The sequence below is a fragment of the Hemitrygon akajei genome, chromosome 7, assembly GCF_048418815.1.
Source record: "Hemitrygon akajei chromosome 7, sHemAka1.3, whole genome shotgun sequence".
Taxonomy (NCBI): Eukaryota; Metazoa; Chordata; class Chondrichthyes; order Myliobatiformes; family Dasyatidae; genus Hemitrygon; species Hemitrygon akajei.
In genome coordinates, this window is record NC_133130.1 from 147,207,188 (window position 1) to 147,231,147 (window position 23,960).

Consider the following 23,960-nt stretch of genomic DNA (forward strand, 5'->3'; position numbering starts at 1 on the left):
ACAGAGCAAATTTCTAAATACATGAAAAATCGATCCTTCATCCTTGATCCCTGAACATACATCAGGCTGTTGTTTATTGATTATAGCTTTGTGTTCAATGCCATCAGTATTAATCACCAGTCTTCAAAGCCTTGGCTTCGATGCCTCCCTCAGCAATTGGTTTCTGGACTCCCTTATCAGAAGATGGCAGTCAATGTGGATGGGTAATATCTAATCACTGACAATTAACACAAGCGGTGCTCAAGCATTTGTACTTAGCCCACTGCATCGCTCTCTTTACGGTCATGACTGAGTGGCTAAGCGCAGCTCAAACACAATCAATAAATTCACTAATGTTGTTGGTAAAAGCTCAGACTGCGTTCAGGATGTGTATAGGAATGAGGTAGATCAGATGGCTAAGTGGTATCACAACGGCAACCTTGTACTCAATGACAGCAAGACCAAGAAATTGAATGTGGTTTTCAGTGGGCAAGTTGGAAGAGCGCATACCAATCCTCATTCAAAGGTCAGCAGAAGGTTCCTGTGCAGCAACTTCTTAGGGGATCAATCCTGTGCTAGACACATTGATGCAGTCATGAAGAAGGCTTGCTAGTAGTTCTGCTTCATTAGTAGTTTGAGGAGATTTGGTATGTCACTTAAGATTCTTACAAAATTCTATAGATGTACAATGGAGAGCTTCCTGATTAGTATCAAGGGTCTAATATGTAGAATTGCAAGTGGCTGCAATCCATCACGGGCACAGCTCTCCCCATCATTGAAGACATCTTCAACAACAGTGCCTCAACAAGGCAGCATCCATCACTAGAGACCCTCACCATCCAGTTCATGCCCTCTTCTCTTTGCTACTATTGAAGAGGTGGTACAGGAATTTGAAAAGACACTCTTAATGATTCAGGAACAGCTTTTTTCCCCTCCACCATCCGATTGCTGAACAATCCATGAACACTACCTTATTATTCCCTTTTTACACTATTCTTGTAATTTATAATGATTGTTATATATCTTTACATTGTCCTACTGCTCCAAAGCAACAAATTTCAACAGACCGTGCGACATAGGAGCAGAAATAGGCCATTCAGCCCATTACTTGCTCCGCCATTCAATTGTGTCTGATTTATTATTCCTCTCAACCCCATTTTCCTGCCTTATTTCCATAACCTTTCATGCCCTTATCAATTACAAACATAACAACCTCTGCTTTAGATATACCCAAAGACTTGGCCTCCACAGCTGCCTGGGGCAAAGAATTGCACAGATTCACCATCCTCTGGGTGGAAAAAAACACTCTTCCTCATCTCTGTTCTAAAGGGATGTCTTTCTTTTCTGAGACTGTGCCTCTGGTCCTAGAGTTCCTCACTATAGAAAACATCCTCTTCATATGCAAACTATCTTGACCTTTCCATAATTGACAGGTTTCAAGGAAAGCCCCCTTCATTCTTCTAAACTCCAGTGAGTGCAGGCCCAAGGCCGTGAAAATGCTCATCATATATTAACCCTTTCTTTCCCGAGGTCATTCCCGTGAACCTCCTCCTCCGACCGTCTCCAATGCCAGCACATCCTTTCTTAGATAAGGGGCTCAAAGTTGTGCACAATATTCCAAGTGCAGTCTGACCAATGACCTGTAAAGCCTCAACATTACATCCTTGCTTTTATATTCTAGACCTCTCAAAATGAATGTTAACATTGTATTTGCCTTCCTTACCACTGACTCCATCTGCAAGTTAACCTTGAGGGAATCCTGCACGAAGATATCCAACTCCCTTTGCACATCTGAATTTTGAATTTTCCCCTAGTTTAGAAAATGGTCTACACCTTTTATCCCTTCTACCAAACTGTATGACCATACTCTTTACACTATACTCCATCTGCCACTTCATTGCCCATTCACCTAATCTGCAGGCTTCCTGCTTCCTCAGCAGTACCTGTATCTTCCACAGACTTGACCACAAAGCCATTAATTCTGTCATCCAAATCTTTGATATATGACGTGAAAAGAAGCGGTCACAACACTGACCTCTGGTGAATACGTCACTGCAGCTAATCAGAAATGAATCAGAATCAGGTTTATTATTGCCGGCAAGTGATGTGAAATTTATTAAGTTAGCAGCAGCAGTTCAATGCAATACATAATCTACCAGAGAGAAAAAAATATAATAAATATAGTTATAATAAACAAGTAAATCAGTTACATATATTAAATAGATTTTTTTAAAGTGCAAAAACAGAAATACTGTACATTTTTTTAAAAAAGTGAGGTAGTGTCCAAAGATTCAATGTCCATTTAGGAATCGGATGGCAGAGGGAAAGAAGTTATTCCTGAATCACTGAGTGTGTGCCTTCAGGCTTCTGTATCCTCTTTATTCCCACACTGTCTCCTGCCAATCAATCAATCTTCTATCCATGCCAGTATCTTTCCTGCAACGCCAAGAGCTCTTATCTTGTTTACACACTTCATGTACTGCACCTTGTCAAAGGCTTTCTGAAAATCCAAGTAAACAGCATCCACTGACTCTCTTTTTGTCTATCCTGTCAGATATTTCCTCAGAGAATTCCAACAGATTTTTGTCAAGCAAGATTTCCCCTGAAGGAAACCATGCTGATTTCAGTTGTTTTATCAAGTGCCTCCAAATACCCTGAAACCTCATCCTTAATAATGGACTCCAACATCTTCCCAACCTCTGAGTCAAGCTAACTGGCCTATAATTTCCTATCTTTTGCCTTCCTCCCTTCTTAAAGAGTAGAGTGACATTTGCAGTTTTCCAGTCGTCCAGAATCATTCCAGAATCTAATGATTCTTGAAAGATCACTGCTAATGATGCTACAATCTCTTCAGAAACCTCTGGGTGTAGTCAATCTGGTCCAGGTGCCTTTATCTGCCTTGAAACCTTTCAGCTTCCCAAGCACCTTCTCCTTAGTAATAGCAACTGCACTCACTTCTGTCCCTTGATACTTCTGAATTTCTGGCATTCTGCTAGTGTCTTCCACACTGAAGACTGATGCAAAATGCCTTCATGTCATCTGTTGTAAGTCAGTGAAAATAAATTGATAGTAATTCTGGTGAATTGCTGCAGTGCATACTGTAGGACAAACTGCTCCTGCAACTTGACATTGGTGGCAAAATGAATGTATGGTTACTGATGAGATGCTCTTGAGCTGGCTGCTATGTTCTGTATATTGTTGAGCTTCTTGTGTATTGCTGAAGCATATACACTGCATATGCTCCACTAAGTACATTGTGTAAATGGCTACTCCAAGGTCTGGTCAGCGATAGTCCCCAGGATAATGACAGTGGGTGATTCAGTAATGAGTGTCAGAGGTTGATTTCTCTTGTTGTATATCATTATTAGGTGACATGAATGTTACTTTTCCCAGGATTTCAGTAGTCAAACTGACTATTGGAGCTAGCTGTCCATCTTCGGTTGAAGGAAAAGCCAATGCAATTAATTTTTTTTCCTGCACGGTACGATGGTCATGTTGTAGCATCATTGGTCAATCAAGGCACTTACATCAAGGAATAATGGTAGTAACATGAATCGCAAAATCTGCATTATTGTAATTGTCACCATTAAACTTTTCTTTTGCTGAAGGCTATTTTTCAATTGTAATTACCTCTTTTGTGTACAAATCCATTAAGGTTCATCAGTGAAAATGGTAAATATTTAAAAAAAAAGTGTGGTAGATGATCTAATCCAAATTTTAAAAGTCTGAAGTTTTACATCTGTAATTAGTATACAACTTGCTTGATTGACCTCTTTGTTGGAAGAGTAAAGGCAAAATGCAGCAGATGCTGGAAATCTGAAATAAAAACACAAAATACTAAACATACTCAGGTCAATTAGTAATAAAAAGAATTTATGGTTGATGTCCTCTTTTCTCTGTTCATAGATGCTGCCTGGCCTTTTTCTCAAAGACAATAAAAAAGCAATGATTTGTATTGCATAATTCATACAATAAGTGGAATTGTTAATGTTTGCTTACAATATTGAATGTTGGGTAAAACTGTCTCATCTTTTGCTTATGTGAGGCAATATAACCACAAAGAATGAAAAGTTTGTTTAAGGCCAACGTAATCAAATGAAATGTTTACTAATTTGGAAAGATGGCTTCTATTAGAATTTGGTGGTTTAACTAAATTTCCCCTGTGTGCTTTTTGAATTCTTAGCACAAACATTTTGATGCTTAATGAGCTAATTAGTTATGGGAATAGCGAATTGCAGTGCTATATAGTCTACATTAGAAGAGATTTTAAGTTCAATAACTTGACAGTTTTTGTGAATTCACTGTGCTACCCTTTAGATTTAGACACTTGATTTGCATCAATACATTTTTTAATTTTTCAGTTTCTGGAAGTGTTTAATATTTGTAATGTATAAATTTGCCTAATTAAAAAACAGGCACTTGGCATTAAAAGCCCTGGATTGGATGTTGAGCTGATGGAGAGAAAGCAAATTCAAATGTAATATCTGTCTTCATTAGTAACATCCTTTTTTCACTTTAAAATGGTTACCCATTTCTTATCTTGTCATTTCTTTTTATGCATTTCTTTACTTTTAATTACTATTTCATATATTTTATGTTTTCATATTTGTTTACCACATAGAAGGAAACTGGCTCAATGATGTATGCCAGATTTAAGGGTAATCCCTTTCTGACACACACATTACTGTAACTTTTTTAATCTCACATACCTGGAGGGCACGTGCTATCATGCGTGTGAGTCTGGATAAACTTGTTGTTTTCTCTGGAGCGCTGGAGGCTGAAGGGAGATCTGATAGAGGTTTACAAGATTGTGTACAGTTCTGGTCACCGAATTATAGGAAAGATGTTAACAAAATAGAGAGAGTACAGAGAAGATTTACTAGAATGTTACCTGGGTTTCAGCACCTAAGTTACAGGGAAAGGTTGAACAAGTTAGGTCTTTATTCTTTGGAACATAGAAGATTGAGGGGGGACTTGATAGAGGTATTTAAAATTATGAGGAGGATAGATAGAGTTGACGTGGATAGGCTTTTTCCATTGAGAGTAGGGGAGATTCAAACAAGAGGACATGAGTTGAGAGTTAGGGCGCATAAGTTTAAGGGTAACACGAGGGAGAATTTCTTTACTCAGAGAGTGGTAGCTGTGTGGAATGAGCTTCCAGTAGAAGTGGTAGAGGCAGGTTTGGTATTGTCATTTAAAGTAAAATTGGATAGGTATATGGACAGGAGAGGAATGGAGAGTTATGGGCTGAGTGCGGGTCAGTGGGACTAAGTGAGAGTAAGCATTCAGCACGGCCTAGAAGGGCCAAGTTGGCCTGTTTCCATGCTGTAGTTGTTTATGGTTATAGGGGACTGTCTTGTCCCCCTTTCTCTTCACCATCTACACCTCAGACTTCAACTATTGCACAGAGTCTTGCCATCTTCAGACGTTTTCTGATGACTCTGCCATAGTTGGATGCATCAGCAAGGGAGATGAGGCTGAGTACAGATAGATAGATAGATACTTTATTCATCCCCATGGGGAAATTCAACATTTTTCCAATGTCCCATACACTTATTGTAGCAAAACTAATTACATACAATACTTAACTCAATAGAAATATGCATCTAAAATCACCCTCTCAAAAAGCATTAATAAATATCTTTTAAAAAGTTCTTAAATAGTTTACTAAGAAATACATTGAATGGTAACTTAAGCTCAGTCCTGACCCCAGCACTTTAACATATCCTACCCCTGGCGTTTGAATTGTAAAGCCGAATGGCATTGGGGAGTAATGATCTCTTCATCCTGTCTGAGGAGCAGTGCATCGATAGCAACCTGTCGCTGAAGCTGCTTCTCTGTCTCTGGATGGTGCTATGCAGAGGATGTTCAGGGTTTTCCGTGATTGACCGTAGCCTACTCAGCGCCCTTTGCTCTGCTACCGATGTCATACTCTCCAGTTCTGTGCCCACGACAGAGCCCGCCTTCCTTACCAGCTTATTAAGACATGAGGCGTCCCTCTTCTTAATGCTGCCTCCCCAACACGCCACCACAAAGAAAAGGGCGCTCTCCACAACTGACCTATAGAACATCTTCAGCATCTCACTACAAACATTGAATGACACCAACCTTCTAAGGAAGTACAGTCGACTCTGTGCCTTCCTGCACAAGGCATCTGTGTTGGCAGTCCAGTCTAGCTTCTCGTCTAACTGCACTCCCAGATACTTGTAGGTCTTAACCTGCTCCACACATTCTCCATTAATGATCACTGGCTCCATATGAGGCCTAGATCTCCTAAAGTCCACCACCATCTCCTTGGTCTTGGTGATATTGAGACACAGGGCTACGGTGGGAAACTTTGTCACATGGTGTGAGCAGAATCATCTGCAGCTTAATGTGAAAAAGACTAAGGAGCTGGTGGTGGACCTGAGGAGGGCTAAGGCACCGGTGACCCCTGTTTCCATCCAAGGGGTCAGTGTGGACATGGTGGAGGATTACAAATACCTGGGGATACGAATTGACAATAAACTGGACTGGTCAAAGAACACTGAGGCTGCCTACAAGAAGGATCAGAGCCGTCTCTATTTCCTGAGGAGACTGAGGTCCTTTAACATCTGCCGGACGATGCTGAGGATGTTCTACAAGGCTGTGGTGGCCAGTGCTAACATGTTTGCTGTTGTGTGCTGGGGCAGCAGGCTGAGGGTAGCAGACACCAACAGAATTAACAAACTCATTCGTAAGGCCAGTGATGTTGTGAGGGTGGAACTTGGACTCTCTGAGGTTGGTGTCTGAAAAGAGGATGTTGTCCAAGTTGCATGCCATCTTGGACAATGACTCCCATCCACTCCATAATGTACTGGTTAGGCACAGGAGTACATTCAGCCAGAGACTCATTCCACCGAGATGTAACACTGAGTGTCATAGGATGTCATTCCTGCCTGTGGCCATCAAACTTTACAACTCCTCCCTCGGAGTGTCAGACACCCTGAGCCAATAGGCTGGTCCTGGACAAATTTCCACTTGGCATTATTTACTTATTATTATTTAATTTTTTATGGTTTTATATTGCTATATTTCTACACTATTCTTGGTTGACGCGACTGTAACGAAATCCAATTTCCCTCGGGATCAATAAAGTATATATGCCTGTCTGTCTATGGTTATAAGATTATGGGAGGCACAGATAGAGTAGACAGAGAGTATCTGTTTCCCTGTTTTGATATGTCTGGGTTCAAGCGGCATGTGAGGGGTAATTTTTTTTCTTTACTCAGAGTCATGGATGCCTGGAATTCACTGCCTGGTATGGTGGTAGAGGCAAATATATTAGAGGCTTTTAAGGAATGTTTAGATAGACACATGGATGCAAGAAAGATGGAGGGACATGAACATGGTGTAGGTAGGAGTGTTTGGATGTTTTTGATTTGCTTTTTAGCTGGTTTGGCACTACATTGCAGGCTGAATGGTCTCTTCCTATATGCTCATTAAATTTCCTTTCTTTCTCCTACCATCCCCTCACGCTAGGAATAATGTACAATAGCCAGTTAGGGAGCAAACCAGAGCCCCTGAGGGAAATCTACATTATCACAGGAGTACAGGCAAATGTCACATGAGTACCCCAAGTCAGGGTCAAGCCCAGGGCAGTGGAATTGAGAAGCGTCCACATTACCTACTGCTGCACTAACTTGTTAATGATTTTATGCCATCTATCATACTGTACATGGCTTTGGTCTCCTGATTTAAGAAAGGGTAGAGTTGAACTGAAGCTGTCTAAAAGAGATGAGAGGGCTGTCCTATTTTGAGTGCCTAAAGAAGTTAGATCTGTTGTCTTTGGGGTTAAGAAGAATAAATCTTATTGAAACAGATAAGATCTTAAGGAGGCATGGCAGGAAAGATGTTGAGTGTTTCCACCAGTGAAAGTGTCTTGAACAAGGGGGCATTGTTACGAGAGGCAGCCTTTTGAAACTGAAGTGGGAGTATTTCCTTCTTGGAGAGGGTGCTTAGCCTGTTGTATTCTCTATCCCAGATGGTACTGGAAACTAGAATCTCAAAGTGGTTAAAAAAGAGGCAGGTAAATTTTTGTTAGATAAAGAAATGCAGGGCTACGGAGATTTAGCACAGAAGAGGAGTTGAGACAGGGTAGATCAGCCTCAATATTATTTAGTAATGGACCTGGTGGTTAACTCCTGCTCCTAATTTTTGTGTGTTCTCTTCAGAAGTCTGCATTTAGTGTTCTATGTTAAACCTTGTTTCTGGTCTAACAGACTTCATGAGATATGAATCTTTATACAACTGTCTCATTTCCTCCAGGTGCTTCACTTCCCTCCACACTCCTCCCCATCCCAAAGACGTGCTGTTTGATAAGTTGCTTGGCTGCTGTAACATTACCTCTATTATAGTTAGCTAGCAGGAGAATCACAGTGAAGTTGACAGGCTTGTGGGACAGAATAGGTTATAAAGGAATGTTATTGATGGTGTTTGTCTGAGCATTGGGACAGACTTGATAGACCAAGGTTTCTTCTTTGTATCAGCAGAGAAAAGGAGATTGTCCGATTTCTTCTCTCCTAACTAGATTAAATTGCCTGTGCCATTCTCCCTTAACCTCAGTATCTGTAACTGGAACTATTATACCTCCCAGATGGAAGATGTAACAGCATCAGTATAGTATATACAGTACTTCAGTATATTCAATCTTGAGAGGAAGTCATTTTGTACAAATGGCCTTGGCATGTCTCCAAGTTGGTTAAAAGAGGAATCACTCAACATCTGGGGATACCTGTAGTCAGTGGGGTTGACTTCAGCTTCTGTCAGAAGAATATTTATGCCTGTGAAAACTTCCTCCTGTAAAATAGCAGAAAAATGGCTTCAGCAGTGTGAATTTCATCAATTGCTCAAATTACCTGCCAGTGTCAGATATTGATTGTGGCAGAAATTTGGGTTTCTATATTTTCACCACAGAGACTCTGATTTAAGAGCAACCCAGGATGTAGGACTCAAAGCCCCTCACCCTTCCATTGATCAACAGCCTTTCAGCACAGACTCAAAAATTAAGAACAAGCTAATTTATCCTGAAGTATCAAATTATTGTCCTGATCCCTGCTGTTCTGTACCTTATGTTCTGCCCATAAATGGCCAGAGGTGAATCAATTAGTTTAATATAATTATTTATTTGGTTCAACTAATTAAGAAACTGAAGAGTAAAGTTCAAGTTTATTTGCATTCAACTATACAAATATATATTTATAGCTAAATGAAACAGCCTTCCTCAGGGGCCTAGATGCAAACACAACGCATACAGTTGTGCACAGCACATCTAGTTATGATAGCACATACTGTCACAAAATATTATTAGTACAAGTCGCTGAATGTGGAGGAGTTGATGCCTTTTCTTTCTGTATTTAATGGCTACCTGGAGTAGACAAATATCAAAGTTATATTATACATGGGTACTTTGACAATAGAATGAACCTTTGAACCATGACCTGAAGGTTGATGGTGCAGGGGATGTTGTCCTGGAGCCATGTTTCTGCAAGAACAAATATGCAGCAGTTCTTCATCTCATGCTGGCTTGGCAGACGAAGGTATATCAAGTTGCCCCAAACCTAACACAGATTCCAGTGCACCGACCATTTTTCTGTTCACTTCCACTGCCACCACGCCTCCTCCCCTGAGTGGCTGTAATAGGTGATGCTGAGCATGAGGGAATGGTCTGCACAACAGTCCACACATCTCCCCTACCATTAGTCTCACCAATACGCTACTGAGCCAAATGCAGTATTTTGTGTTACCGCTGTCCAACAGAGGCTTGAAATCACAAGAACAATATTTGAAACACCCTTTTGCATGATTTGTTGAACCTGGAGAGGCTGCTGCTACCAAGAACATTCATCCTGCAGGATCTCACTGATTAGCCACCATGTACTATATAAAACCAGCCAAAACACTGACTGTACTCCTTCCCATAGATGCTGCCTGGCCTGCTGTGTTCCTCCAACATTTTGTGTGTGTTGCTTGGGTTTCCAGCATCTGCAGATTTTCTCTTGTTTGTGGAAGGGAATTTCTAGACAAATTGTGAAAAGTAACAAATACAATTGTTTAGGTTTTAAAACACAGACAATATAAAGACTAGATCTTAAAACACTGGATCTGATATAGAACCATAGAACATTACAGCACAGAAACAGGCCTTTTGGCCCTTCTTGGCTGTGCTGAACCATTTTTTGCTTAGTCCCACTGACCTGCACCTGGACCATATCCCTCCATACACCTCTCATCCATGTACCTGTCCAAGTTTTTCTTAAATGTTAAAAGTGAGCCCGCATTTACCACTTCATCTGGCAGCTCATTCCACACTCCCACCACTCTCTGTGTGAAGAAGCCCCCCCAATGTTCCCTTTAAATTTTTCCCTCTTCACCCTTAACCCATGTCCTCTTTTTTTTCTCCCCTAGCCTCAGTGGAAAAAGCCTGCTTGCATTCACTCTATCTATATGCATCATAATTTTATATACCTCTATCAAATCTCCCCTCATTCTTCTACGCTCCAGAGAATAAAGTCCTAACCTATTCAACCTTTCTCTGTAATTCAGTTTCTCAAGTCCCAGCAACATCCTTGTAAACCTGCTCTGCACTCTTTCAACCTTATTAATATTCTTCCTGTAATTTGCTGATATATTTCCTGATCAACAAATTTGATTTTCCTGTGATCAGGCTTCCATTGTTTATCTGCTTGATTCAACATTCATCTGCATCTAGTAAACACTACTTGTAATAGCTGTTGGGAAGGTACAGAGTGAGACCAAAAACCTTCCATTTAGGAGAAGTTGGAAAGTCAATGATGTGGGCAAATAAGTTCTTATTTCATTTTAAGGGTCTTATTGGTGAAGAACTGGGCCATTTTGCTTTGGAATTGTCCTAGTTGGCAATATTAGAGGAAGATCCAAAGAAGGTGGGGTGGGGGTGGGAACACTGACTCCAAATAGGACCGGCTGTTTGATCTATTGCTCTTTGCTCCACAGATGGTCAATCACTCCCATCATGTATCCAGCATCCTTCTGGTTTGAGGTTCCCAGCACAGCCTATGTGTTCCTAATCGTCATCAACCTCTTCATTGGTATCACAGCCACAGTTGCCACATTCCTGCTTCAACTATTTGAACATGACAAGGTGAGAGGACTCAAGCAGTGTAAACATCTTGTATTCTCCTCCAGATTTTTCACATTGCCTTCTGATCCATTTTTTTTCCCTATGGGGTAGGTCTGAGAACAGAAACAGAAATAGCCTGTGAATGCCTATCAGCAGTATATTTGGTTTATAACTATTGTGCATTGCTATAGTATTTGGTTCATCTCCTATTAAGAAGTTAAAGAATACAATGGTGTTCTGTGTTGTTCTGCCGAGCATTGTGGACATGCTATGTTGGCTCCAGAAGGTATGGCGACGCTTGTGGGCTGCCCCCAGTGCACCCTCAGGTGTGTTGATAGCTAATACGATGACACATTTCACTGTATGTTTCGATATGTATGTGTGAGAAATAAACTTGAAACTTGAAACAGTCCTACCGTAAGATCTCTAAGTAGTAGATTATGTATAAAATCACATCAGGAGACTCCTGTGCATGTGAAAAGAAGCACAATGAGCAATCATCTAGGTTTAAAATATCTCTTACAATGTTAAAGAAAAAATTTATTACAAATAGCGGTGAGGTCATGGTGGATTTAGTCTATTTTTGAGTGACGGTGGTTGAAGTGTAAATGTTAGCCAGTAAATAGGAGGGAGCTTACCTGCTCACCTACGAGCAGTACTACAAGAACTTTTGCATCCGTTTCAGAGGACAGAGGAGACACAGTTTAATATCTCACAGAGAGCGGCAACTCCTGAAAGCGTAGATGCAAAATACCACAGACCCTGGAGATCTAAAATTGAAGTGATCTATGGTGGAGCCATGCAGCAGGTCTAGCAGCTCTCGAGTAAAGTCACATTGAAAGCTCGTTGATCTCAGACATTAAACCTATCACCTTTTCTTATCAGATATGAAGTACACTTGCAACATTTCCATTATTTTTATGTTTTCATATTTATTAATTAATGTATATATTGACTGAGGTGCAACACAAATTATGCCCTTTGAGCTGCTGTCGCCCTATTTAACCTTAGCCTAATCACAGGACAATTTATAATGACCAATTAACCTACCAACTGGTACATCTTTGTCCATGGGAGAAAACCAGAGCACCTGGAGGAAGCCTACAGTCATGGGGAGAAATACAAACTCCCTACAACGACGGGAATTGAATCCAGGTCACTGGTACAGTAAAGCATTGTGCTAACCACTCTGTTACCGTGCTGTACCACTGCAGCCATTCCTTGCTCTTTCACTGAAGCCTCATAATAAACCATATGTTCAGGTTTCTGGAGTTGAGAACCGCACAGCAACCTTTGGAGTCGTGATAGTACTGAGCCAAGGCAGTGATTTTAGCTGCGAGCAGGTCTTGGATCAATCCATTCCTTTGTCACTTCCAGAAGCCAAATTAGATGCAAAGAGACTTCTGGTGAAATTATGACATTTGAAGATTAAAATAGGTTATATTGCTCATCAAACCCTCCTCTTATAATGCTTGAATTGACACTGCTGTTATAATTTCACAGGGAAAGCTTCACTTCCACTCAACCATGTACAGGTAAATATAGGGTGAACTGTAATTATATCTCTGCTGCTAGTCAGCCACCCACTGAATAATTGCATCCTTTGTGAGTATTGTTTATCAGAGTGAGACAGTTATTAACTGGTGTCCAGATGGTCAAAAATATAGAGCCACTACACTGTGAAAAATTTGGGATGTAAGACAATGGCTTAGACTGGTTAAATAGCATGACATGATGTTTTATGCCTGCAATGATGGCAAAACTGCAAAGAATCCATTAATATCTGGTACTTGTTAGATTTTAAAAAAATATAATTATAGTCAGGTTCTTTTTGCTTTCACATGTTTTTAAAACAAAGCACTTTGCAATTTTTTTTGATTTGTTTTGAATTGCGTTTCCATCATAATTTAGCTCTTGTGTCTTCCCTTTGCAGGATCTGAAAGCTGTGAATGGCTACCTGAAATGTTGTTTCCTCATTTTCCCGAATTACAATCTGGGTCATGGACTCATGGAAATGGCCTACAACGAGTACATCAATGAATACTATGCAAAAATAGGTAATTCCAGTTGCCCACCCGACACAAATAGTTCACCATTTGCAAAGCATGACGAGAAAAGAAAAAGTATTTGTTGGTAAAAATGTACCCACATCAGTCTTGTTATGTATGGCATACCCACTGCTATGGGCATCTGTATAGTGTAGTTAAGTTACAATTATACTAGAGTGTAAAATGTAGTCATGATAGTGTTTGATCTTTAGGTTTAACCTCAAATTGTTCCCATAAGCTTAACCATTATGTTTCCTGTGCTGTTAATGAAAACACCATTTCAGAGCCATCTGTTTTGATTTGTGGATTCCAGTGCTAATGTGAAATAATGGAGATTCCATTTAATTCTTGTGTCGCTGATCTTGGTGGGAAAACATTGGCTTGCCCGCTGACCTTGAGGGATCTTTATTGCTTCCAGTAAGCTTTCCTCTTCAGAAAAGAAATGTAGAATTAGTAGATGTAGAACTGATCCATTGCGTCTCAGCAAGCATGTGCTGGAATTTGCAACACCGGACCAGTAGCCAAACACATCCCTGGCATCCAGCCATTCATTTTTAATTATTTATTGAAATAGTTAAAAATATTCCAAACCCTTGAGCCCAGCAGTACCCCAATTTAAACCTAGCCTAATTGCAGGACAATTTACAATGACCAATTAACCTACCAATCGATACATCTTTGGATGGGGGGGTGGGAGGGAATGGGATCACCCAGAGGAAGCCCACACAGTCATGGGAGAGCATACAAACTCCTTACAGGCAGCAGTGGGAATTGAACCTGGGTCGCTGGTACTGTAAAGCGTTGTGTTAACCACTACACTACCGTTACTGCACTCAGGACTTCTGGTTTGGAAGGCCGAGCTGTAAAATCAAAACCGACCTGGAAAGAAGGTATTGCTTTACTCACTGACCCCATCAACACAAGGAAAGATTTTGACCAGTGCTATAGTTGATGTATTTGTCATTTCAATAGATGCAGTCTATTTCAACCAAACAATTAAATATTTTGCTCCACGAGTGAATCTGCAGATGCTGGAAATAAATAAAAACACAAAACACTGACAGAATTCAGCAGGCCAGACAGCATCTATAGGAGGAGGTAGTGACGACGTTTCGGGTTGAAACCCTTCATCAATATTTTGCTCATCTACTACTCTGGAAACATTAAGATGGTGGGAGGTGAATTTCTCCACTCTGTGCTATGCCTTCCTGAAAGGTGAAGGTCATGACAAGCTCATGTTCCATTGGGATAAAAAGCATTTTGCCTGCATACCATTCTTGATGTAACTGTATAGACACAAAGCCAAGATTCCTTACACAGTGAAGCATCAATAGATCTAGCTTACATTGGCAATTTCATGATTTATCATCACATTTCTGTTGCTTTGCATTCACAGCTGGATGATATGAAGGCTATTTATTCTCCAGAGAGGTCTGAATTTGTCTCTAATGGTTAAAATTTCTCTCTCCAGGTCAATTTGGAAAGATGAAGTCTCCCTTTGAGTGGGATATTGTGACACGAGGGCTGGTTGCAATGACGATAGAGGGGTTTGTGGGTTTCTTCATCACGATCATGTGCCAATACAATTTCTTCAGAAAGCCACAGTAAGTTTGTTCTATATCATATCATCTGTAGGCTCCTGCATCATTTAGACTTGCAACTTGAGAGGAGGATCACTGTGTGTCTTAGAACTTGATGTAGAATTACTCTTCAGTCTTCATGATACTTTTTTAAAAAAAAGAGCAATTAAACATTGTCTTTCTTCCGCTACCGTTCCATTAAGTTATCATCAAAACAAATTTAATCAAGGAATTTGTACCAGAGGAGATTATTCGGATACTAAACGCAGAGCAGAAGCAGTGCAATTCTACTTTGCACTGTTCAGCAGAATTGTGTGGAATCAAGTATATATTCTTCAGTTCTTGGAGTAGATATTTTAAGGGTGGTTATAGTGCTTTATATGATTCATTCGGAGCTGAAATTGTAGAATTGTTGCAGCATTGATGGAAGCTATTTGAGTCATTAAATCTTATAAAACTTGCCCATTACCAAAAATTCCCATTCCCTTACACTTCCCCTGTGGCTCTGCAATTATTCTCCCTTAAGTAGCTATCCATTTTCATTTTGTAAGCTCCAGTTGACTGCTTCCACTTCCCATGCAGTGCCTGAGTTCTAAATCTCTGAGATTAATAGAAGTTCTTTTCCTCACTTTCTTCCCTGTGTCTTTCATCTGCCATTATTAATCTCTCCCTCGCCCTCTCCACCCCCTCCCCTTCCCCCTCCCCTTCTCCCCCTCCCCACAACTGAAATATATTCTCTTTGAGTGCCTGAGCTAAATCAGTTTTGATCTCATAACCTCAGTCAAACTTCATCTAGATCTTCTTTGCTCTGGAGAGAAGAACCCTATCTTCACTAGTCCAAGCTTAGTGCTGAAATCCATCATTCCCAGTAAATATTTTCTGTATTTTGACTTGCGGGTCCTAAAGCGGGGTGAGCAGGGTTGAATACGGCATTTCAATTTTGAATTTGTGTTTTATATTGAGGCACTGTAATCTCCTCATTTCTGGATTCTGTTCCTTTATTCGTGAAGTTCACAATCCCCATATCCCCATGCTTGCCCAAAACTGTGCTTTCAATATGTCCAACATTTTCGAAGAGTTATGCACCTACATATCCAAGTGTGTCTGTTCCTGCATCATCCTTAGAACTCTGGAATTAATATTTTCTTACCACAGTAAACGCGAATCCATCATTTACATACACCAAATCTCCAAGGTAAAAGGGCAAGTTCAGAACAAATGTATTTATGCGAGGTTGGTATGTAATTTCCTTCAGTCAACCAGTAGGGGGCATTATGTTCCACAGGCATGGCAGTTGCTGTAATGGGATGATGACTGATACTGCAGTAAATGGGCCTCAAAGGACATTTTCAGACTGACCTTCATTTTGATGCTGTCCCTTCTCTTGTATTTGACAGAAAAACCATGCCTTGATAATGCCAAGATGTAGTTGTACTTGGTTTGCATTACCTCTTTTGATGCTTCATCATTCAATGGGCTGACTCCTACTTCTAATCCACCTGGTCGTAAATAACCCTTCCTCTTGTGTTACAGACGCCTGCCCGTTTCCAAGAAGCCAATAGAGGATGATGATATTGATGTGGGGAATGAGAGGAGACGGGTGTTACGAGGAGATGCGGACACTGACGTTCTTAAAATTCAGAACCTGACAAAGGTAAACAGCAGCGGGAGAACACTTAAAATTGAAATAGAAGAGAATGTTTCTTTTTATAGCGCCTTTTATAACATGCAAATGTAGATAATCATAGAGTTCAAAGGTGCAAGAAAAGGCTGTTTATCCTACTGTGCACTTACAAGACAATTGTGTGTCTCTATCTATCTATTTATTTATTTGTCTATTGAAATACAGCATGGAATAGGTCCTTCAAGCCATGCTACCCAGCAATCTCCCTGTTTAATCCTAGCTTCTTCAAGGGACAATGTACAATGACCAATTAACCTAGTAGCGGTACGTCCCTTGGACTGTGGAAGGAAGCCAGAGCACCTGGAGGTAGCCCACGTGGTCACGGGGAGAGCGTACAAACTCCTTACAGGCAGTGGCAGGTATTGAACCCTGGCCTCCTGTCCTGTAAAGTGTTGTGCAAACCACTACACTCCCATGCCTCTTTTGAAGCCAACCAGTCTCTGAACTTGCACCATTCCATTTACCTAGAAACCAGTCACCACAACCAACATTGTTGACAAACTTGCTAAAAAGATGTTGCTGCTGTTTGCCAAATTATCTGCTGTCCCCACAGACCCAATGCCAGCTGCCTAACACCTCCCTCTGGACCATGAAGCAACAACTAAACATAAGCTATTATCTCCTGGACAGACACTGGCCTCATCAAGAGATCTCTCCTTCATATTCTTAACGCTAATATTGCAGTTTGTCTTCTTGGGCACATTGACTGTTTATCAATCTTTGTATAATTTCATAAATTATATTGTATTCTTTTATTTTTCCTGTAAATGCCTGCAAGAGAATGAATCTCAAGGTAGTATATGGTAATCTCAAGGTAGTATATGGTAATATGTACATACTTTGGTAATAAATTTACTTCGAACTTTCCAGACAAAGGATTTTGTTCTCCTCCACAAATGCCTGCCTGATTTGCTGAATTCCTCTAGTGTTTTGTGTGTATTATGTTGCTCAAGATTTCCAGCATCTGAAGAATCTCTAGTGTTCATGATTTGTGCCCATCACCTCTAATACTTCTGCCACTTTATCAATTGACAGTTGTCTTGTCCCAGCCAGCTTAATATTAACTTCGATCCTACCGTTCCAGAATGAGGTTGTGCTTAAAACTCTTAAGTTCTTCCTTGAAAAGTCACCCAACTAGTTCCTCGTCAGTACCACCGATCTTCACTTGGCTGAACTTATCTTAGAACTGAATGACTTCATTAGCTCTACAGTGCTATGAGAATCCACATGGATCCAAACTGTACCTCTCTCTTCCCAGGATAAGTGGTCCTGTTCTTATGTGTGCTGATCAAGTCTCCTGCTCCCACCCATTGATGACTAGATGACAGTAGTTGCTGTTCTCAAAAAGAACTGAAATGGTTCATCACATCTACTGTCAACTGCCATCCATTTATTCATGCCATTTCTGCACCATTAAAGCCAAACCCTACAATGGAACTATGGAATATAATGTTATTGTGAATGGTTGAGAGTATAACTCACTCTTGCCTAAGGAAGATCTACAAAAGACCAGGGGAAATAAATTACTTATAGGGACCCATCTGTGTGAAGCCCCAGTACTGTCCTGTCAGATGCACAAGGCGGTCACACTGAAATAGGCTTCACAGGCTTTCCGTAAAGCCTGCTCCAAAATGACTGGATCTCAGACCCTGCACATGCAATTGAATATTTCTCAAAGTGGTGTCTATTTGTGTTGGACACCAGCACATCCAAGGCTGCTGCTTCTTGAAAAGTCAGATACACCAAAAACCTGGAATGAATATCCTGGTCTTGGTGATCCCTGCCACATGTCCCTAATTTCTCATTTTATTTTATTTTAAATAAAATTTGGATTGTATTATATATAAAAATCCTGTCATGGCACAATCCAGTTTCCTGATCATTGTCCCATAATAATTATTTGATTATTCCTGTGATAATTGCATGAAACAAAAATATATCACACCTCACAGGTCTGCTCTACGTGTAAAAAAAAAATCCAGTTAATACTCAGTAGACTCTGCGTGTTTTTCCCAGTGAAGTGTGAGATCAAGGTGAGGTGAATTTGAAACAAGTGAAAATCTGCCGATGCTGGACATCCAAGCAACGCACACAAACTGCTGGAGGAATTCGGCAGGTTGCTGAGTGGCCTGCTGGGTTCCTCCAGCATTTTGTGTGTGTTGATGTGAATTTTGTTCTGTTTCACTCGCGTGCTTGATTAATCTGCAGGTGTACAAGTCTCGGAGGATGGGCCGGATCTTGGCAGTAGATCGATTGTGTACCGGTGTGCGCCCAGGAGAGTGCTTTGGCTTGCTGGGAGTGAACGGAGCAGGGAAGACTACGACATTCAAGATGCTGACTGGGGATGAGAGTACAACTGGAGGAGAGGCCTTTGTTAATGGAAACAGGTAAATGATGACGGTTGCTTGCTACAGTAAGGCAAGGAAAAACTTAGTAAATACCCTCTAAGCTTTGTATCATTAATACAGCCCTAAATTTCACAGAAAAAAGGACACTTCATCTATAGTCATGCCAGGCAGGAATGTATGACACTTATCATCTTGTTTGTTTGTTTCAGCATTCTTAAGGACCTGCTGAAGGTCCAGCAGAGTATTGGCTACTGTCCACAGTTTGATGCACTTTTCGATGAGCTCACTGCACGGGAACATATGGAGCTCTACACCAGACTGCGTGGAGTCCCTTGGAAAGATGAAGAGAGGGTAAGGTTAGGGAGGAGGCTCCAGATTTAGTTTAATGTGAAATAATGTTGATGGAATTTACAACGCCAAACCAGATCAGCCTTTATTCTCCACGTGGATTTATTGCTTTAATTGTGTTCCAGTTCGTGACCTTTTCAATATGTTGGCTCCAAAGTATTTTTTAGATGAGGCTTTATTTACACAATGGTTTGCAAATGCCAGTGAAATTCTCCCAATACAAGTATTTTCCTAATACCGGTACTTTTATTTTAAAAAAATGCTCAAGGGGGTTCTAGGTCAAGATACCACCAGAATGAATAAAGCAGCAGCACTTTGTGTTATGCTCTGGAATCAGTGAAGTAATTCTCCTCAAGTGGTTAAGAATTTTTTTCCCTCAACAATGGATTACATTTCTGAAAATAAACATTTCTGTACATAGGACTATAAAGAAAACTGCCTCCACCTAATTTACTTGTCCTGTACTGGGCAACGCTGACAGACCTGCAATTGATTTTCACCTCGAGCATTATACATTTCATACTTGTTAGGTACATTGAAGATCTTACACCAGTAGATTTTATTACTGCAGTCCTGCAGAAGCCTCAGGAAGTCAGGTAGAGAGCAATTTAACTTTTGTGTCGATTGGTGCTATTGGAATGGTAAGATTTTCCTGTTTGCTGATATTTATGTCAACTTGTAGCAATACAAATGAAACAGTCTACTGATAGGTTTGTGTTGGTCGGTGAACGTACCCCCACCCATCTTCATGTTTTCCTTTCAATATACCCTTCTACTTCCTCCCCAAGTTTACATGACTTCTTCATACATATGCCAGTGTTATTTGTCTCAACCTTTTCACATGGTAACATAATGCACACTTGGATAAAGAGGCTCATGCTGTTCAAACAGCCCCAGTGATGTGTGGGTTGGTACAATAATTGCCTCTCTAAGTTGCTCCAAATGAGTAGATGAGTGGCTGAATCTGAAGATGGTTACTGGGAATGTGGCAAGAATTAATTAGGCTTGGATTTAGTATAAGTAGGTGCTTATTGGTCAGCACAGACTTATGGGCTGAAAATCCTGTGTGCTGAAAAACTCTTTATAGCTACAGGGCCGTTTGTTTCATTTAATGTGATGTTAGTCAGGAGCAAACCAACTAAGAGATTAAAATCTCATGTATTTTAGCCTCAGTACTAAGAATTTGCCCCTTAAAATTCGCATTGATATAGAGAAATGCCTGGAAGATACTATAGAGTCTCAATTAATGGAAGCAGCAATGAACCTTTCAGCTCCTCAGCCTGCTGCGTCATTCAATAAAAGTTTGCCCCAGCACCAACTTCCTGACCAGAGAAGTCTGACAGAAGTTTACAGAATATTTATAGGGTTTAATAGGCACGATACAGGGAGGATGCCTGCACGTACCCAGGGGTCGAGCAGCACATATTGGTTATTGGAGTGGATGGTGTAGAACTGAGAGGACAGAGAAAGTCAGAATTCTATACCACTGTGCTGTGGAGGGAGGCCCCGTCACCGAGTTTATTCAAGACAGAGTGCAATATTAAGAGAATCGAGAGATGTAAAGCAAATCTTCTCCCAAGTTACAGTTCTCTTGCAGACTGCATCGGGTTTTCCTTCAGGATTTCCCTGTATTTTGCTGCATTCATTTTACCCTCCATCTTCACAAGCCTTCCAGGACCTGCTGCAGTGAAGCATCCCCACAGCGTGATGGAGCCACCACCAGGCTTCACGGTAGGGATGGTGCATTTTTGATGAAGTGCAGTGTTTGGGTATGCCAAACATAGCGTTCAGTCTGGTGGCCAAAAGGCTTAATTTTGGTTTCATCAGACCATAGAACCTTCTTCCAGCTGACTTCAGAGTCTGCCATTTTCCCAGAAAGCGTTTGATGGCCCTGGGCCTATATTCGCTAGAATTCAGAAGAATGAGGGGTGACCTCATTGAAACCTCTCAAATGGTGAAATTGTGAGTCACCTTGATAGAGTGGATGTGGAGAGAATGTTTCCTGTGGTGGGAGAGCCTAGGACCAGAGGACACTGCCTCGGAATAGAGGGGCGGGCGTCCTTTTAGAACTAAGATGAGGAATTTCTTTAGCCAGAGAGCAGTAAATCTGGGGTATTCTTTGCCACAGGCAGCTGTGGAGGCTGCCTTTATTGATATTTAAGGCAGAGGTTGATAGATTCTTGATTGATCAGGGCATGAAGGGATATGGGAAGAAGGCAGGAGAATGGGGCTGAGAGGAAAATTGGATCAGCCATGATGAAATGGCGGAGCAGACTCAGTGGGACAAATGGCCTAATTCTACCCCTTTATCTTATGGTCTAAAGCTGTGAGTGATGAAGATATGGGGGATAGTGCAAGGAAATGAGACTGAGGTAGAAAATTTATCCAGAATCTTGATAAAAGGTGGGGCAAGACCAGAGGTAGGATGGTCTGTTCCTGTTGCTTTTTCATATGTTTTGTTTCCATGTTCTACCAAATTAAATTGAAGATTGTCTGAATGTCATTTCCTTAAATAAATGTAAAGGAGAACGAAATAATTGTTACTTTGGATCTGATGTAGCACAAAAATACACATAAGATATAAAGGACACAATAATTTAAAAAAATGCATAAATATAATACATAAGGTAGCTCATATAAATAGATTAATTGTATGTCCATAAAGTGATGCCTGGCTGTACATAAGGTGAGTGAGAGGAAATAATATAGCAGTGGTGGAGTAAGTGGTTGGCTGTTTTTGAGTCAGGTGGTCCTGGCTTGGCTGCTATCAAGCCTCCTCTCTGATGGGAATGCGACAAATAGTCCATGAGCAGGGTGGGTGTGATCTTTCATGGTGTTACTGGCCCTTTTCTGACAGTTTTGTTTTTATATTGTTACGTGCCCCGTAACTGGGTTAACAGACCAGCAGAAATGGAAGGATACGTTGGAGTCTGGTGGTACTGTAACTAAAGGTGTTTATTAATAAACTAAGCAATACAATATCAAAAATGCAAATGTACATATAAAACAGGTTAGCAATAATAAACATAGAAGTGTAGGAATAATAATCAACAATAAGAAACAAGCTCTATCAATGTCTAGGGGTAAATGTATTGTCATAGAAAATTATAAAGTTCAGTTCATGCTGAGGTAGTTGTGTTGCAATTGTTAGAGAGAGAAAGCGAGCAAAAGATTGAGCAGCTGCAGCAGGCAAACGTTCCGTTGTCGTCTTGTTCCGTTGTACCGTTGGGGTCACTGGTTATGACCCTTCCATTCTAGGCTAGACCGTTCTTCAGTGGTGGACTCGTCACCCAGGCTAGGGTGGACACACACACAAGTCCCCACCGGTATGCCTTCATCCACCATACACCGGACCGATTCTCCTGAACGGATCCGCCAGGCCCCCACCTTCCTGTGGGTGCACAACACTCTTTCAGTGTCCACTGGTGTGTCCGAGGGTGTCTCCCCAGACCCGTCTTTTATCCCCACTGATGGGGTATCAGCCATCCATCAACTCAATATGTCCATGTCCATCAAACTAGGCCACTCCTGCTGTCTCCTCAGGAATGTTAACGAGCAAAGGAGCATCCTTGCAGCGAAAGGTAAATAACCAGTGAAGAAGCCATAATACATAAATCAATCCTCTCTCTCTCTCTCTCTCTCTCTTATCTGCAGCAGATGTCTCAACCTCTATTCTTCATCTCTCTCTCTCTCTCATTAGCAGCATAGTTCCCGGAGGGGGGCAGCTCTGGACCCCATTTCCAACTGGTTTGTTCCAGCACTCATAACACCCCCATCCTTCAAAGAATTTTCAGCAGGGTGAAAATTAACTAGTAAGGCACATTACAGAGTCTAATATAATACAGAAGTGGTCATTAACTACAAGAGTAACATAGACATACTTTCAAATTAACACCTGGATAAACAATCAGCAATTACATTGTCAGTCCCCTTTACATGTTGTATTTTAATATCGAATTCTTGTAACAACAGACTCCAACTTAATAACCGCCTATTTTTATTCTTCATGTTAGTCAAAAATACCCAGGGGTTGTGATCATTTTTCTACAGTAGAATTAATTCTTAGCTTAGGTGTATATTACAGAATTGGAACCAATACATGTGTGATTATAATGTAGTACATTACAGAAGTTTGTGCAAATACTAATCTCTATTTTACTTTTAAACTTAACATCCAGTCAATCAATCTACCATGACATTGTCTTTATTATTCACAAGCTTTGTCTAAAAAAAAAAGTCAAATTCCCGCAAAACCAGATCCTGTTATTCAAATTTTGTCAACCATTGCCTCTTTTCCACTTAACTTTCACGTGGTTAGCTGGCTCACCAGCCCAGATTAGGCCTTCACAGACTCCCTGCACAGGGGCTAGCTTATCACTAATGTTTTCCAAACTAAGCCCATTTGCTGAATTTCCACACCACTCATTAATTTCAAGCAGGTCATTAATTTTATCTTCAGGATCTTTAATTCTATTAGTTTCCAGTTTAACACCTGCAGGTGATCCCTCTTGGTCAAAACAACACTTCAAATTTTGCCTCTCCAAATCACATACTTGAACAACATCACCAAGTGGCTTATCTTTAAATTTCAAAACAAACTGTAATTGATTCACAGGCACCTTGTTAACAAACCATTGTTTAGTTAACGGTCCCGTCCCTTTGATCAACAGTTCTGAAACCAAACCCGACTTTAAATTTACATTATTCAAAAGTCCAGTAACACTTTTAGAAAAATTTGACTTCGGTCAAAGTTTTATCTCTTGGATCAAATTGCTGTATTTGTGTCCTACTGCCTCCGTTTTAACTAATTTCCAGAAATCCCAGTTATTTAACCTCAAACGTGGCACCCGTTAT

At 40.7% G+C, this 23,960-nt stretch overlaps 1 protein-coding gene across 2 annotated transcripts in view; it reads left to right on the forward strand.

Annotated features, from left to right (window-relative positions):
- abca2 (ATP-binding cassette, sub-family A (ABC1), member 2) overlaps positions 1-23,960 on the forward strand; it is a 519,276-nt gene that overhangs the window by 437,341 nt on the left and 57,975 nt on the right. For both annotated transcript variants that reach the window (XM_073052214.1, XM_073052215.1), the window contains exons 37-42: positions 10,972-11,119; positions 13,032-13,155; positions 14,618-14,750; positions 16,260-16,380; positions 18,619-18,797; positions 18,968-19,109. In XM_073052214.1, coding sequence (XP_072908315.1) covers positions 10,972-11,119; positions 13,032-13,155; positions 14,618-14,750; positions 16,260-16,380; positions 18,619-18,797; positions 18,968-19,109 — 847 coding nt within the window. The remainder of the gene's footprint in view (positions 1-10,971; positions 11,120-13,031; positions 13,156-14,617; positions 14,751-16,259; positions 16,381-18,618; positions 18,798-18,967; positions 19,110-23,960) is intronic.